Source organism: Tetrao urogallus (genome assembly GCF_951394365.1).
Source record: "Tetrao urogallus genome assembly, chromosome: 13".
NCBI classification, from domain to species: Eukaryota; Metazoa; Chordata; class Aves; order Galliformes; family Phasianidae; genus Tetrao; species Tetrao urogallus.
Window position 1 is genome coordinate 13,330,812 of NC_136826.1, and position 18,317 is coordinate 13,349,128.

At 33.5% G+C, this 18,317-nt stretch overlaps 1 protein-coding gene across 1 annotated transcript in view; it reads left to right on the forward strand.

Moving 5' to 3' along the window:
- DIAPH2 (diaphanous related formin 2) overlaps positions 1-18,317 on the forward strand; it is a gene marked incomplete at both ends in the record, with an annotated part of 142,713 nt that overhangs the window by 65,019 nt on the left and 59,377 nt on the right. Inside the window, 4 exons of the mRNA XM_079541832.1 lie at positions 738-839; positions 5,659-5,898; positions 10,017-10,146; positions 14,034-14,173. Coding sequence (XP_079397958.1) covers positions 738-839; positions 5,659-5,898; positions 10,017-10,146; positions 14,034-14,173 — 612 coding nt within the window. The remainder of the gene's footprint in view (positions 1-737; positions 840-5,658; positions 5,899-10,016; positions 10,147-14,033; positions 14,174-18,317) is intronic.

Consider the following 18,317-nt stretch of genomic DNA (forward strand, 5'->3'; position numbering starts at 1 on the left):
GTAGTTTGCATTGCACTGATCATTTGTTTATGGCTGAGTTCTGCATTGAAGAGAACAGTGATCTGACTTCAAACCTTGGAAGTGCAATGGAGCACATCCTCTCAGAATTCATTTTCAAATGTTCGAAGGACTAGAATGCAGTCAGAACTATGACCCATTCCTTTCCTCTCCTATCTTTGAGGACCAAGATGGGTGGGACACAGGAGTTAAAAGTCTGTTTTGTTACGTGATTTTGAGGAATATGGACTCTGCTGAGTTCATGTCTTCAAAAATGTTGAAAGCTGATTTCACCTTCCAGAATATTTGTCCAATCTTGAGATTGTCCTTGTTTATTGTGTGCAGGTATTTTGAATAAGAATTAAAGATTGTTTTTACGCGGTTATGTGTAGCTTGATGCTTTTTTCTTGCTCGATGTTTAATGAGCAGTATATGAGGGCAATGAGTAAATTGTGAGGGCAAAAAGGTTGGCAGATAAAGAATAACTCTTCAGAGTTTGACAGTAGCTGAGAATTTTTTCTGTACCTTTTTAATACTGAGAGGGCATTCTTCAAATTGAAGACAGTATCAGAGGTATGTATTAATTATTGGTTTGATTTTAAGTTTATATAGCGTCTAAGCTATGTAAATAAAAGAATAATTTTCTTGTGCATTTCTATGTTATGTTATTTTTAGTGTGTTGTTTGAAGATCATAGCTCATTCATTATACCAAGTTTAATATAATGTATTTTTGTTTTAGGCTGTAATGAAGAATCTTCCTGAACAGGAAGAAATTAATGCCTTAGCTGCATTGAAGGATGAATATAATGATCTTGCTGAGTCAGAACAATTTATAATCATGGTATGTATTACTGCACTAATTAACTGGAGAGAATTATTGTATCAAGTAGATGCAAAAAGGAGGTTTAAAGTATTTTGGTTAGTGTTATATCAACATTTTCTTCATGCACAATACTTATTGATCAGCAACAATTTAAAATACAAATACTGGGGGTTTTTTTTGGTAGGAAGTATAGCACATAATGGAGAGGAACAGCTATTTCTGCCATACCAAGTCTTTTGTCTTATTCTTATACAGTGTTTTGTGTGAAAGGCTTTTTTGTCTATTGAATTTGGAGTGTTCTTCCTAACTGTTTAAGAAGGTGAACTTTGAGTGTTCATAAAAGATCCATTTACTCCGTGGCACTGACAACTTTGGTAAATTTATTTTGCTGTATTGAAAACTGAACAGCTGAAAGAGATAATATGCCCATAATATAAGAGTATACATACATCACTGTTAAGGGGAGGAAAGATTTCTTGGTGTGAGAAGCTATATTATCTATTATAATCTTATTTTGCTCAACAGAAAGCTTTTTCAGGAGTTGAACTCAATGTTATGTGTGGGTAACTACCACTTCAGGATACTATATGTAAATATGTACTGCGTGTATATGAACACATATGAATTCCTGAAATGGCTCTAGAAGCATAAATTTTTATCATAATTGAAACTGAAGATTATTCTCTTGCTTTTTCTATTTGTTCAGTGCATATATCTATTACAAAAATTGAAATATAAGATATTATAATGACTAGAACCAGTCTCTGAATAAAATTATCCAATTTGCATAAACTACCAAATATGTGCTGGTACATGATTGTGTGATACCAAATATTAAATAGGACTTGAAAGACTGCATAAATTACTGAATACTTGTTGGTAGGTAATTGTTTGTAAGTGAGTACTAAGCTAGGACTTGAAAGACTCTTTTTGCTGTTGGTCTTCCAAAGATATTATATGGACTTAACAAATTAGTTGACCTTTTCACTCCAGTTTTGTTATTCTAAAAGATTACATTAAGGATGATCAGCTCGGTGTCCTATAAAGTAAAATATATTGAAACAGAGGTCCTTAAAAGAAGGGAATGAAATAGCTGATACTTCTGAAGTTAGCTTCAGAAGTGTCTTTGGTATGATTTGTTTGGATGCAGGGAACATGACATGACCTAATTAGATTTTTATTTTTATTTTTTTTTTAGAGAAATTAAAAAATGAAAGGTATTAATGAGTTCTTTTGAAAAATTCAAGGCTATTGATTTTTAAAACTTTGTCATTCACAAATAATTTAAAACATTTGAGGACAAGGATAAAGAAATTTAGTAGAATGTGTTTGGTATGAATATGTTTATATTCTATGAAATTTCCTCATGCTTCTGAAAAAAAAAGCATGTTTGGGGAACAGTTTTATTTTTTATATTTATTATAATGTTTTTTGAATATAAGTGTATGGGCTTTTAAAACCTCTTGAGGAATACTTTATCTCCTGTCATTTAACAGACGTTACTGACTAAAACAATGTGATGAAATGACAGTAGTACTTTAATCCCTAAAACAGAAAGGGCTCCTGTTCTCTGGGAAGGAACACAGGTCAGAACAATTGCACTGTCTGCATTGTGCCTACTTTCAAAATGGCAAAAAGCAGATCTTAAGAGGGAGTGACTGCAAAAAATGAATATTATCTTACTTTGCCCTTGCATGTAATAAAAGTAAAAAAAATAGGCTGAACCGAGTTGTGCATTGCATAGATTTTGTACAAGGAGAATATCTAAAATGCTTAAGGAAAATACAGGATGAAAGCCCACGAGGTAGAGGTAGATGACTCTCTATGAATTCCACTAATTTAACTATTTTACTAAATAAATTCAGAAAATTGTGTTTAATGATCTTGACTTAAAGCATTACTATAGACATTTCTTGTTTTCACTCGTCTCAGTTTCTTACTGCAGCAGCCTTGATCTTTATAACTGAATTCTCCCAACTTGATCCCTCCTTTTGCTGTATATTTCTATTTATAAACATCATACCCTCCTTGTTACTTCAGCTTCAACCTTTCTCTTTTATTCAGTTTAACTGTGTTTTTCTCTTTAGCTTTTACATAGAGATATTTTTGGCGTGGAATGCTGTACATCTGCTTCCTCCCATCATTCTGCTATGTAATGTGTAATAGTAAATTACTGCCGGGGCTGTGCTGAGTGTTTACCCACCTTTGCTGTTAAATTTGCTTTCCTTACATACAGTCAGAGGTTCCTGAACACCATCTCATCTCCTGTTTCTTCTCTCTCACAGTCCGCCTTCAAGAATCCTCTGTTTCCATTTTCTCTTTTTTTCTTTAGAGAAGTTCCAAATGGCAGTTGAGCAGCTATAGGCAGAAGAACAGATGCTGTGGGTTAATGTTAATAGGGACATGGAAAAAGTAAAAAAGGAAAATAGACAGCTGCACAATACATATAAATGACAATGCAAAGCCCTTTTCAGTTTTATGTTATCAAATGTAAATAATAATAATTGAGTGTATGAGAACAGTCGGAGACTTTTTATGCACTATTTAGAAGTTTTTTTCTACTTCTAATTCCGAAGACCATATGTTAGAACAACTTGTTCTCTTGCTTTGTCTTGATGTAGAAATTAATGAAGTTGCCAGGATCCAAGTAGTATATATTAAGTATATGTAGAAAGTAGATGTTCTGAGTACACTTCTTACCTGAGTAAGAATTTGTCATTTTGTTTTGCAGATAGATAGCTGAAAGCCACTTGATCTGAGATAATGGCCTTGGGGTTTTTGCAGTTGTTGAGTAGTTTAATTTTTTTAATCGAGCATCCAACAAATTTAGTACTTAGTGCTTTCTCATTGCTTCTATCTGATAGTATGATTGGTTTCTTATTGCAATGATTCACTGCAATTCTGCCAGCAGACTTTCCCAGAAAATTATGTATCTAGAGGAAAGTCACTGAGTTGACTGTATCCTGTTGGTTATCTTAGAAAGATGGCATCTTGCATTTATCTGACTTGTCTGCTGTTGCATCGAATCTAAAAGATTCTTGTTTTTTTTTGTTTTTTGTTTTTTTTTTCCACTGAAACGTGTTGGCAAAATCATAAAAATATCCATATTTTCAGGATTGTTTCTTTGTGATTTGCTCTTTTGAGGAAAGCTTAGAGAAGTTTTTTCAGTATTTGCTGGAATGTAAGTAGAAGAATTTGCTAAATGAAAATGGGGATGCTTGCTTTATGAAGAGATTAAGTTTCCCAGAGCTTATTGGCATATTCTGTTTTACCATCTAGTTTAGTAAAAACAAAACAAACAAACAAAAAACAAAACAAAAAAGAGCAAACAAAAAAACCACACTGTTTTTATGATCTAAAGCTTTTGACAATTTAAGTCTCATTTTGAATAAAAATTGTAGATTGAAGGTTAAAGCAGATTAAGTGATTAATTGTGACTTTGGTTACTGCATCTCAGTGAAGGTAGATCGTTTTCAAGGCAGAAGTTTTTATTATAACGTTTTTAAAATACAAGATGCTTAGGAAACTGTCTCAAGGCGGAATGTATGACTTGCACGGGCTCAAATAAACATTTCTGATAATGGAGATGTATTTAAAATCTGGGAAGGAAAGAAGAAATGCTGCTTATACTGAAACACTTCCACTTAATTTCTTTTCCTCACAAAAAAATCTTGGTTCCTCAAGGAGCTGTGGTAAAGGTTTGCGCAACAGAGACAACAGCACATAAAAATCCTTGTTTTGATAGCTGTGATGTGTGATTTTGTCACATAACCAAGCTTTTCTTTCAGGGGCACAAAGTCCTTCAGGAACACCACTGATAGTGAATGCAATGGGGGAGAAATCTTTCTGTATTCTGCTAATTAAAATTAAGATTTAGATTTGGAAGGTAATCATTCCTGCATTTAAATGAAAATTTTTAAGTAGATTAAAAATTTTCAGTATTTATCTTTATCTTCTAAATGTCTTTTATCAATTACAGTCCATTGCTAAGTAGAAGGAAATATTGATTACTTGTGGAAAATATGGAAGAGAAGGATTTATTTTTGGTGTTTAGAATAATGAAATTGGTCTTGGGGATTTAAGCTAATCAAATTACTATCTGAGATACTTTTCAGCATCTGTGTCAGGCATAGCTTTACTACAGTGTCATTTATGTCAGGAAGGAATTAGTGTTATTCTACTCTTACAAGCAGAGGATAATATCTCAGGGAAGAGTTTGACAAAATTTGTTTAAAAGGACAGAAACATACTGGATTGAAATGCAGGTAGTGTTGTATTTACACTCGTGATCTTAAGTGATGAGAACCCCTGAGGTGGTCCCTAAGGATTTGTCGTCTTTTTTTCTCCCCCACTGCTCCTCCTGTGGCAGTGTGTAACTTGAACTGTGCATCAGCTCAGTAAGAAAATCTGAAAATGAAAAATACAATTCTCAAGTTTAATCAGTCTGTATGTTTACATTTGTGCTTGTATTAGCACAGACACCTGAGATACTGTTGTACTATTTTGGAAATAACTGAGCAGCTTATATTCTAATGGTGACTTTACTGGAGCTGTGACAATAAGTTTAGCATATGCATCTTCAAGCTAATCGTGGCTTCTTGTTAAGAGGTGGAACTGGCTTACATTTACTGTGCTGTGTGGAGGGATTTTGATATTGTGTATTTGTTGCCAGTGAGTATGTGCAGGTACAGTTTCTTGGAAAATACAGTGTAAATGATGAAAACATACAGAACGTGTAGTCTTCCAATTGACTGTCCAGTACTTTTCAATATAAGCTATTTTACACAAGTAACTTTATGTTCTTTTATGTTCTGATTTAATATTTTTTGTTTTGTAGATGAGTTCAGTGAAAATGTTGAGGTCACGTCTCAGTGCAATTCTTTTCAAACTTTCATTTGAAGACCATATAAACAATATCAAGCCTGGCATTATGGCAGTTACACTAGCTTGTGAAGAGCTGAGGAAGAGTGAAAGCTTTAGTAAGCTTTTGGAGTTAGTGTTGCTCCTTGGAAACTATATGAACACTGGCAGCAGAAATGAACAGTCTCTTGGTTTTAACATCACATTTCTTTGCAAGGTAAGATGAAGCTATAATACTGCTGAGTGTGAATTCTTGAAGCTCTTAGTACATTAGAAACAGCCCTAAGAAGGGAAAAACAATCAATATTGTTCACTTACATATGCCTGTTTTTAATAATGGATCCAAAAATATAGGATAAAATGATCTAGGATGGTCTCCTGCTGTAACTGACCTACTCACTGCACTGGTGATTTAAGACAGTTGTTATGCTGTAACCATAATGAGTGTTTCTGGGATGTAAAAGTGGAACAACCTTTTTAATTTGAATTTGTCTGTCGTCTTTTCAATAGTATACACACAGAATTTATTTTAAATATTCTAGCTACTTGTCTGTTATTTCTGTCTTCCATCCTACTATCCATCAAGCAAGAAATAAGTATTTGGAATTAAAGTTGGATGTTGTTATTCTATGTTAAAATTCGCTTGTGGTTTCAAAATATGATACAATGCCAATTCAAGACTTCAAAGAAGTGCTGCTATAAATGGTAAAATATGTGTAAGACATTGTTCTGAACTTGAATATATCAGTTCATGAAGCACTTATTGGAAATGCAATGATGAAACATCTGTAAACAGATGTAAAAAAAGGTTAACATATTTTGCCATGTTTTTGTGTGTGGTGTAATCTGAGGGCCCATTATTCAAGCCTCTGTTTGGGGCCCTGGAGAAGTTTGATGTGTCCCTCTAAGTGTAGTAACCTTGGGGGACAACAACGTTTCAAATACACAAGTCTGATCTGACATATGATAGCAGAGAGAGTCTGTTGCTGTAGTTTAATAAACAGATTTTGCCAATTTTAGGTAAAATAAAAAACTTCACCTGCGAAGTAATTTCATTTTAATAAATGAATATTTTAAACTGTGTCTAAATTTAAGGTATTTTTATAAATCCAGTAATGCCTTTTTCCCACAGCGTCTGAATCTAAAGGGAAATTATCTGCAAGTACTAAACAGTTTCTTAATATATTTTTTACTTGAGGGGGAAGGGAAGTAATGAGTGATCTCGAGAGATACTTGAGCATAGCATATCTTCAAGAAGGTATTCTTGCACTCCAGGTGACTTATGAATTGCTTTCAATGCAAATTCTACAGATGTTGACACAGCTAACGTAGATCCTACAAATTGTTCTCTACTGAACTGAGTAATTGCTGAAGTATAGCTATATGTGCTTACAGCTAAATTCCATTAAAAGTAATTGAGATTAAAAAAAAAAGTTGACTACTTGTCTTGCCCTCAGAAATAGAATCTGTTAATTTTTTTTTTTGTTTGCAGGACATACTTCCTACAGAAACACTTATTTTTCCCAGTGAGGTTTAGAGTAAATATTTAAAACATTCTCTGTAATACATACAGTGCAGTGCATATAAGTACTAAGCAGGCTTTGTCCACTTCAGTGGACATTCTGCTTGTCTGTGGAACCATATTAAGAGAGCTGTAAATTATTATTTTAAAACCAGAAGTTAAACAGGGCTCTGTGCAGGGAATAACATGTGTCTGTGTGTACACATTTTCTGTGTATAAAATACATGTAGAAAGCAGAGTTTGCTTTAATTATGAGGTACCCTAACTTTATAAATTCACTTGTCAACAAAACCTGATAGCCATAAGAATTTTGTGCCGTTCTTGAATTAATATTAATTGTTTAGTAGATGTAGTGTTTTAGTATATGATCCGAAAGAAAAAGTAACTAATAAATGGCAAGTATTGATCTAGGTTTTTCTATTTTATTTTTTTTTTTTAGATATTCTTAAAATAGTCAGAGCTGGTCATTTGATTTATGGAAATCTTATTAACAATTGTTAATAGAGTGTAATGAAGAAAAGCACCATCTTAAACCCATCTGGTCGTAGTTAGAAGCAAACAAAAATCCAGCCACTATTTTTAACCATACCTCAGTAGCAACTGTCTTTTCAAGGACAGGAACCCTCACATGTCTGTGAAGTCAAACTAGATAGAAATTTGAGTGAAAGAAAGATTTGCCTGAACACACACACAAAAGAAAAAAACTTGAACCTGATTATGATACCATTTACACATTTGAAATGCTTTATCAATGTACTAAATTAAAAGGGAAATTTTATTATTGTGACATTATCTTTTTTGAGTGGCTGTGCTTGCAAGTGTCAAATTCCGTGTATTATTTGTCTTAATCCCTTCCCAAACAATGAATCTCAGTACTGAGTACTCAGATTCATGCTTTGACATGCAGCAGGAAGCTACTCCTTAAGACCTATGTTGATTTACTGACTTCCTTAATCAGAAGTGTCATTTCCTTGTTCTTTCTCTGATAAAGGCCATAGGATCAAAATTGTTATTTTTTAAAAATTTTAGTATCTATGTTAGTGTCTTCTTTAAAAACAGAGTTGGAATACCTGTAGTCTGTGACATGCATTGCTAATATTTTACAAATGCAATATGTATTGGCACTGCTTAAGATCTGAATGATTGTTTACTAGATGTTTTAAACAACTTAGCAAATGCTAATATTAACTTTTGACTGTTACTGATGGTGACAATATTTATTGCATTTGTTGTCCACAGGTAAAGCGACTTTGTCCTTTCAGGGGAAAAAATGTTTCATCCACTTAATGTAGTCAGAACGATGAAAAAATGCAAATCCCATAGTTCTTGTTCACAGAAAAATTGAAATGCAATTTCTTTCTATCATACAGATGTTGAGACACTAAATCTATCTTTTTTTAAAGTTGAAAAACCCTTCATATACGTAACGTATTAAAACCTTTTAACTACATACCGTTACTGAGCATTGTTTAATCCTTAATCACTGATTCAGTATGATTTAAATTGCATTCTTAATTGTCTAAATACCTTATATTTTTAAAAGCCTGTTTTTGGACTGTAGTCATTTATTCTTAACAGGGTAATCCTTAAAGCTGAAAGGCCTGTATTAAATTGAACATCAATGGCAAGCCTGTCATGAGGATTATAGAATTAGAACTTCTAGTGATTTACAGAATGAGAAAACAAATAAGAGATTTTATACACATTTATGTACACTTCTTAAATAAATCCTTGATTTCATTTGTTGTGTATGTTGTAGCTTGTTTTTTGTATAAGAACTGTGGTAGATGAGTTAATAATGTTTGGTTTAAAGGTCTTTACAAATACATCTGTAATAGTACTTCTCTGTAAGAAGTGAAGTATGCTTAGCTCACTCTTCCACGCACCTACTGTCTCTAACTTTAAATAACAGATAATCTGCTTCCACTGATTCTTCAATCAATTCATACATTCTTTCCTTATATCTGCATGAAAATGGATAAGCTAAACATGGCTTTAAATTCACTTTAAAAATCCTAGGTTGATTCTAGCAGGTAATGCCCTTAGGATAAGGGGAGCAGAGTCATATCACCATCGAGAGCACTTGTTTATTTGAGACCACTGGAAATTGCCTGTCCGCTTGAGAGGAGAGTGAAAACAGCAGTTAGGTTCATCATGTACATAATTCTCATGCAACTTCTCTTAAATGAAAGCCTACTTACGGAATTCAATTTACTGGCAGTTAGGATTATCTTTGCTTGACTGTTGTCATTTGGTATTCCAGTAGGGTGCATTTTAAATTGGTCGGAAATTCCACTCAAGTTTGAATCCATAGATTATGATCAAGTGTTATTCTCTACATTTTTTTCTTCTGTAAAAATTGTGGTTTTACAAGAAGTTCCTTTAACATGACTGGTAAAAGAGCAAATACCTTAGCCCTGTGTCCAACCATTCAGCATGTAAGACACATTGCTTTAGAAATCTGGCAGTGAGGGCATTGAAGGAATGAACTTAACTGCTCCATTTAATCTCTGTTCAGGGCTTTTAGTTCTTTTATCACATCATTTTGAACTGCCATTGCCAAAATCACATACTGTCTTCGGGTTTAAGAATTGATACCAAGAACAAAAACCATGCAACATGGGGTTAAATTCCTTTTACACTTTTGCAACAAAGAAGTGCAAAAGTTTGCTGCTCAAAATTCACAGGCCACTGATTTACTTAACTTTTTGCTAATGAATTTAAATAAAATGAATCTGGCAGATAAAAAAAAAAAAGGTTAAAAAAAATAGTAATTTTTTTTCCTGTTATTTCCTCCTGTGTTCACTTCTCAGATTATAGATACTAAATCAACAGATCAGAAGACAACCTTACTGCACTTTCTGGCGGAAGTGTGTGAGGAGAATTATCGAGATATCTTAAAATTCACAGATGAACTGCAGCATGTTGAGAGTGCAAGTAAAGGTAAGCAAGTAGGTAAAGCACCTTGAGGTAATAGCTGTTTGACATGAAATATTTGCAGCATTTCATTTTAGATTGCAGGATTATGTAACATGTAAGCATTGATAATCCACATGGATTTTTCCTGTTCTGATGTTTATTAAGAAAAAGTGAGGGGGAAAACCTGTAATAAAGTAACTTCTCTTCTTCTGAAATAGATTGTGGGAATAACACAGGATAGTGAAGAGATGATGAAATTGCATATCAGAAATTGTTTAAGCATTGTAATCATGATGATTAGTTTACTATGTTAGGTCTTCAGTGTGTGCCTGGTTGCTTGAGAGTAAACACTTCTTTTTGTGTGTATAAGCACAATATGTTTCTCATTTTAACACTTGATTTTTATTCAATAGAGAAAAAATAAATATGCTTTGAAATGTTCACAGATGGCATGTGAAAAGTACAGTTCAATTATACTACCAAGTCAACAATGCCACTTACATTTTTGGTCAGACAGTATTGTTCAGTGAAAATGTTAGGAAACTTCATTTACTATTGCATAGTTTTGATGTATTATGTAATGAGCTTCTCAGTGCATTGGTTGCCTGGCTGTGAAAAGATTAAAATTACTTAAATCATAAATAATGTCTTTTGACATTATTATATACATTAAGTAATGTAATTTGAACAATTATCGTGTTTTCTAAATTGTAATTAAGGTTTGAATTTTCTTTGGTAGCAAGTGACTGTAGAGTTTTGATTATCTTAGAAATGTAACTGTTACATCAAACATTCCTCTGGAGGTGGTCAAGGCCAGGTTGAATGAGGCCCTGGTGATCTGATATGGTGAGTGGCAACCAGACAGAGCAGCAGGGGGTTGGAACTGGATGGCTGCCTTCCAACTCAAGCCATTCTATGGCTTTGATTTGTTATGTCAAATCTGGGTTCAAATACCAGCTGCATTTAAGCCACCACTGTCATTCTTTGTCTTTTTTTTTTTTTTTTTTTACAGTTAATTTGCTAACTTTATGTTTCCATGATTTTTTTTCCCCCTGCATATACAATACAATTTGTGTTGCTTGATGTAGAAAAAGATCTTGATAATTCAGATAAAGCAAAAAAAAAAAAAAAAAAAAAAAAGTGTGTTGATATCAACTTTTTTGGAGGTTAGCTCAGCAGTTATGTAGAACTTCTGAAAACAGCTAAGCTCTGAGCGAAGGGCAGAACTTAACAGTGAATTTGATACAGATACTAAAGTTCCTTTCAGAAGTTGTTTGCTCTCCCAGTACACGATGGACATAATTCATTGTTTGAAACCAAGGTATACCATGTGGGGGAAAAGTATTCATTTGAACAAGGAAAACAAAAAAATAAGTCAGAGAATTCTAGGCAAAATCAAGTGAAACAGGCCTTGGGGGAGGTGAGTTATGTCTGTGTAGTACTAATAACAGGAGCACACATTTCTTCTTCATGTAGACATAAAAAATATCTTTCTTTAATTTGCTAACATGCTTCTGCCAATTGTGACATCACTAGGAAGGACATCAGCAATAAGAAGCACTGTGGATTGCAAACATTTATATACTTTACATAGTATATTATTACAAATACTGCATGAAAGTACAATTTTTTGAAAGTCTATGAGGTATTTCAGTGAGATCTTGTCATAAATTTAGAGTGAGAAAAACATTTTAAAATATTCTGTGTCATTGTTGTTTTAAAATATAGCAATTTGAAACATACTCATAAGTAGTAGTCATTTTTCTGTCAAGTGGAAGTTTTATAGTTTGTTGCAGTAGAAGAAACAGTCTTTACAAAGAAATCTGCAGTATTTTCTACCTTGCACAGTTTAAATTGCTGAAACAGATTTTGCCCAATCTGGCATGTTAGTGGATATGAAACAGACAATGCCTTCTGGCATGATAAATTTAATGCCTACATCTGTGACTGTTCTCTCCATAACAGAATCTGAAAGCTGGCGCTTTGCATCACAATCAAAAGTCAGCCTTACGCTGCATAGTGACTTCTGTCATTCTTTTCATTCACATAAACTGCAATAATGAAATGTCAGAAAATCTCTCAATGTATTTTTCTGGATGTAGGTACTGGAGGACTCATTTTCCCCTAGAGAAGCTCCTGTATTTGCACATAGCATTACCATATTGTTGGTAGCCTAGGCATCATCTAATTAAAAGCTTTTCAACAGAAGTATTCATCTTCATTGACAAGATGTCAGTGAAGAAGACGGAGAAGCAAAAAAAATTCACAGACTGATTTTGTGTAGTAGTTCCAAGGTACAATTTCTGAAAAAAGATTCTGTTAGAGATTCAGTGGTATTTGGGATTGGCTTGCACTCTGCTAGAACATAGGCTACATTTTCCCGTAGGGTTTTCAGGATTTATTTGGCAGTTATCTTACAATAAGCAAAGTCATGGCAGTTTAGACTTTGAAACTACTTTTTAAAGCTACAGTTTGAATTCTAGTTTAAACAAAACTACTTAGTATGGCAGGTTCTACTTCTCAAAGTAATTATCGGGGGCAAAATTAGAGAATAGACTAGATTACTCTCATGGACTGTTACTTACTAAAGAAATTAAAGCATTAAAGAATTTCTGTAGTTAAACTAATTAAAGTTTGAAGACCACTTTAAGTGGCTTCTCAAATAATTCCTTAATACCAGCCATTAGTAAGAAGTTGTGGTGTGAAAGCTACAAAATATAGTACCTATTTCTTCCTCTTTGTCTGTTCTTGAATTTGCACACTTCTCAGTACAAAAAAAAAAAAAAAAGGGAAGCATGGCTTGCACTTGACTAAATTGGGAAGACCAAACTCCTGTCAGAACTAGAGAGCCCATAAAGAGATCTGCTAGATCAGACTGTTCAGTGCTTGTCTAGTGAGTTTTGTTGTTAGCTGCAGTAGTGATTAAACCCAGATTGTGTTAGCAGTTTTTTTGCTCCTCTTACTTTGCATTCCTTGCTCTCTGTGATTTTTGCACATATGCACCATGGTATATCACGTGCCATAGCTGTTGGACAATGAGTTACAACATATGTATATCAATATCACATTATACAAACAAGCCAGGCAAAGTTGGATTACAGACTAATAGTGATAATGGGAAATATGAGGTTTTTGAAATAAGTAGATGAAATAAATAGCAGAACTTGGGATGCCCAAAATGGATTGAAAGGAATAGAATGTAGACATTCACTTAAATCAGTTAAACTGGTTGTTTAATACAAAGCATACAAATAGTAGTTTATGGTAGAATAGCATATTACATACAAAGCACTGTTTTTCTGGTGTAGCCTTTATTTAGCTTTTGGTGCTATACTGTGAGTCCTTTTCTTTTTTTTCCTTTTTTTTCCTGAATTGTCAGTGACTTTAATTATTCAAACCGACCTTTGGTGTTAACAGAGGGTTTCACAAACTGTGGTTTATAGAAATCAGTTTAATTTCCCTAAATAAATAAATAAATTTGATCTTTTTAACATCTATTTCTTAAGTCATTTTTGTAATCAAGTACATGCATTAATAAGATATTCATTTAAGCAAGTACAAGCATTAATAAGGTAAAATCTCTTTGAACCTTAGCAACTTTCTAATCTTTGAATTAGATTTAAAAGAATGAAATATTAGAATTTTTACCACTAAATTTGGATAGAACATCAATCATTTGAACTAATTGAAGAATTGAGTGGTGACATTTCCATCCTAGGTACGAAGATTTGGTATACTACAGAAGATATTTTAACTTATTTTTGTAAACAGTAGAGTTTTTTTTATAAGCAGAATTTCAGAAACAATTGTCTGCTTAAAGGACTATTTATATGGCTGTTGTTTCCCCTTCTGATACTCTTTCTTTCTTACCATAATATGGAATCTTTTTGCTTATTAACTATTTTTCTTAGTTTCAGACAAAACTCTGAAGAGCAACCTGGACTCAATGAACAAACAAATCCAATGCATAGAAAATGACATTAAGAGATTTCCTAAAACAGAAGATGAGCACGATAAGTTTGTAGAGAAGATGAGCATATCCTTTTTGCGTGTCTTTATAGCTGATTTCAGAGTTCTGCTTATCTGGTAAAGTATTTACGACATTTAAAAGCAAGTTTTAATTCTCCTCTTCTCTGTTTTTATTCTAGTGGAGAGAAAAATGTCAGAATAGACTAAATGTAAGAAAACAAAAGGCTACTAAGGAAACTTAATTTCATGATTTGTTCTTTCTCACTGCGTAACTGAAAACATTCGAAGGGAGAAAAATAACTCCTTCATGGGAACTGTAGTATAATGTCCTAAAGATAGTTCTAATTTTTTCTCTTAAAAATCAGTATTTAATGGTATTGAAGTCATTTTGGTCAGTTACCAGACTTGAGAGGAGTACTGGTTTTAAATCCAGATATGCTGATTTCTTGTTTTGAAGGGGAGAGTGTGAGTTTTGTCAATTTTGTTGTTTGTTTTTGCCTGATCAATTTTAGAAGAAAAGCATTTGCATGTTTTTTAATGTTAATAAAGCGTGGTTTGGTTTCTGTGGGTTCCTTAATATTGGTAAGTAAAATCTAAGGAAGAACAACAAAACATGTCTGTTTTGTCTGCTTTCACTACAAAATTTTCACATCTTTTCATTTGTCAGATGTCTATAAAGTAATGTGTACTGCCAATGTAAGAAACTCGCTGAACTTGTGAGAGAACTAAGCAGAAGTCTAACTGCAAACTTATTTCAGGAAAAATACTTTGTGTAATGTGTATTTCTGTACTTGTGGAAGGATTTAGAGTATGTTATGTGGCAAAGACAGGCATCTTGTGCTTTTGTGGAAATTTGGATAATTCATGTGACTGACTTGTTTCAATGAAATAAGACTTAACTTGATTTCTGTGTATGTCTATTAAAACAAAAATAGGGCTAGCTATCTAGATCCAATAGTACCTACTCATCACACTTATGTGATGGTGAGGTGTATGTAATGAAGTGGTTTGACTTCCAGTACTTGAAGAGAGCGCAAAAACAGGAGGAGGGACTACAAGTGATAGGACAAGGGGGAATGGTTTTTAACTGAGACAGGAGCTTTAGGTTAGATGTTAGGAGGAAGTTTTTCACACAGAGGGTGGTGAGGCACTGGAACAGGTTGCCCAAGGAGGTTGTGGATGCCCCATCCCTGGAGGCATTCAAGGCCAGGCTGGATGTGGTTCTGGGCTTTTCAACTCAGGCCATTCTATGACCTAACTTCTCTGTGTTTGGAAACTAAGTTTTTGCATGGCAGGTTATATGCATATTTTCTGTTGTGTTAAGCAAGTGCTTTATCATTTGTCATTCTGCTGCTTGTATGTTAGCCATACTTATAAAAATTATTTGTGTAGTTCAAGTAATTTGAGTATGAAAAAGAGTCACTTTGTTTTCTGTTCCTCATTACGTGAATTTGTAAAGAAACTGTTTGACAGTGCAAGACAGTTTAAAATACATATAGATATAAAATATGCTTTTAAAAATGGAAGTGAATATGCAGATCCTAAAAATATTTGAAAATTATTTGTTGAAGGTCTGTTAACAAGGCAGCTTTGCTTCACCCTGCGTGTATTGATGTCAGAACTAGATTACCAGCTCCTGGTAATTATGATAGGCACTAGATGTCTGACAGCTTTTATCATACCAATGAATTTGGTGGCTTGACAAAGTAGATAAGACTAAGAAATGAACTGACTCTTCCCAAGGGTTTGTTTTGGTATTTAATAGATGACCTGACAAATTTTTCTTTTTCAGAAAGTCATCTCCAGTTCTGTCAGATGATCAAATTTGTTTCTACTTAGTGAATATTTTAATTTTCTTCACTCTCATTAATTTTTTTTTTTATATAGGGGAAGACTTGGAAGTTAAGAGGAATTAGGAGGGAAAGGAAGTGACCTTTTAGTTACCAATATGTGATTTTTTTTCTTCTGTTTCTGTCAGCATGTTGAGGAATTGCTTTTGATAGCACATACTGAGATGAGGAAGTTGAGGACGTCACTTAACTGCTTTGAGTGTCTAAGAAAAATCACAACATGTTGGAACATAAATAATGTCTCAGCAGGGTCCTAGAATGCATGAATGTGCCATGATTAAAGGCATAGTTTCTCTTCTCTTTTCCTGCCAAGAAAGAAGGCTATTTACCCTAATTTACCCTAATTATGAATGAGATTTTCTTCAGCAAGTATGAAATATGTATTGTATTCTATTGAGCTAATAATCACAATAGAAAATATCATTCATAAGCTTTGTTGTAATAATTGCCTTCAGATAACTTTTCCATTATCTTACTCAGGTCTAGAATTACACTTCACATGAAGAACAAATACATGTTGGAGATTTCTTTACAATTAACTCAGCTTCATGCAGTACTGAGAAATCTGATTCAACAGTTCAGGAGTAGTTATAAACAAAAAAAATTGACTTTTATCCCTTGATTTTGTTTTAAAATTTAGAATTTAGAATATTTAGAATAGAACTAAGAATTAAATTTAGAATAGAATTTAGAATTTTTAAAATTTAGGGTAAATTCTAAACTATGAACTTCATACTGGTATTATAGTAGCATATGCATTGTTTTCTCCATAAGGATGTTAGAAAATGGTGTTTGTCCTGCTTGAGAGACTGATTTGTTTTGCAGTAGCTGCTTGAATTGAAAGAACCAGAGATCTCAGTTTTCGACCATTATATAAATTTTAAAGAATCTTGTGTTTTTTATGTATAACGTATCTCCTTAAGAGACATGTAAATAATTATTTAACTCTTTTATCAGTTATATCATTTATTGTAGTAAAGTATGTTAACGTGCCTAGTTTTGTTACAATCTTTTGTCTACCTGGATAATAAATAACTACTTTTTGTACTTGGTGTATTCATGTGAAGAATTTAAAAAATTAATTCATTAAAGAATTCAAAACTTTAGGAATCCAAAATTGCTGCTGTTAAACCCTACTTTGAGCTTGTTATTAATTTATTAATTAGAACAGCATTGATTTGTCAACGATTTTTAATTTTCCAAAATGAACCTTAATAATACAGTCCTTTCATATAAAATAGAAAAAGCTCTCTTGAAAGGATTCTCATTCAACTTGAATTTGTACTCCTTGTTCTATGTAATGATGACTATTGCTATGCTACTGAATGTGAGATTTATTGGTTGGTTACTCGATGTACTTCAGTGGTAATGAAATCATCTGGGGAACAGTGTATTTTAAGTGTGTGTGGGTCTTTTGTGCACTGAGAATGTTAGAAAATATTTCATGTACACTAAGCTTTAACTGATAATACTCTTGTAGGAAGTACTGTATTACAGAATCTCTTATAATAGGCCACTAGGGAAGAAACAAATACACTGAATCAGAATTCCAGCATCTGGAATTGTCTATGAAACTTTCTTTTTCTTTGAGTGACTGAGCAGCAGGACATCATTTGCACATTGACTAAGAATGCTGAAAGAATGTTAATGGCATTAACACTTTTGTCATCTGCTAACACTTGGGAGTTCCTTTTAGCTTGTTATGGAAATATAATTCACTTCAAGTCTTCTGAGATATCATTTTTGGGAAAGCCTGTTTTGTTTTTGAGACAGTTTGAAATGCACTGTCACTTTCATTTCTGCATGAAATAGCATTGCCAGCAGGAGCAGGAAAGTGATTATCCCTCTGTACTCAGCTCTGGTGAGGCTGAACCTCAAGTACTGTGTTCAGTGTTGGGCCCTTCACAACAAGAAAGGCGTTGAGGCCCTTGAGTGTGTTCAGAGAAGGGCAACAAAGCTGAGGGGTCTGGAGCACAAACTTAATGAAGGGAGGCTGAGGGAGCTGCGATTGTTTTATCTGGAAAAGAGGAGGTAGAGGGATAACTTCATCACTCTCTACATCTATCTGAAGGGAGGTTGTGGTGAGGTGGAAGTCGACCTCTTCTTCCGAGTAACTAGCAGTAGGCTAGAGGGAATGGCCTCAAGTTGTGCCAAGGGGGATACAAGTTGAACGCTCTCACTATCTAAAAAAAAGAAAATACTGTCATTAGGAAGTACAGTTCTAGAGTAAAAGATGTGTTTCAGGAAAATCTTGGTTAGATAAAGAACTTTTTCTACGTAGTATTGAGATGCAGAAAAGTTACAGTACTGAAGTTAATACATCATTAAGATTTTTTCATGTTTTTTTCTCCCAGACTAACTTTTCAACCTAGTTTT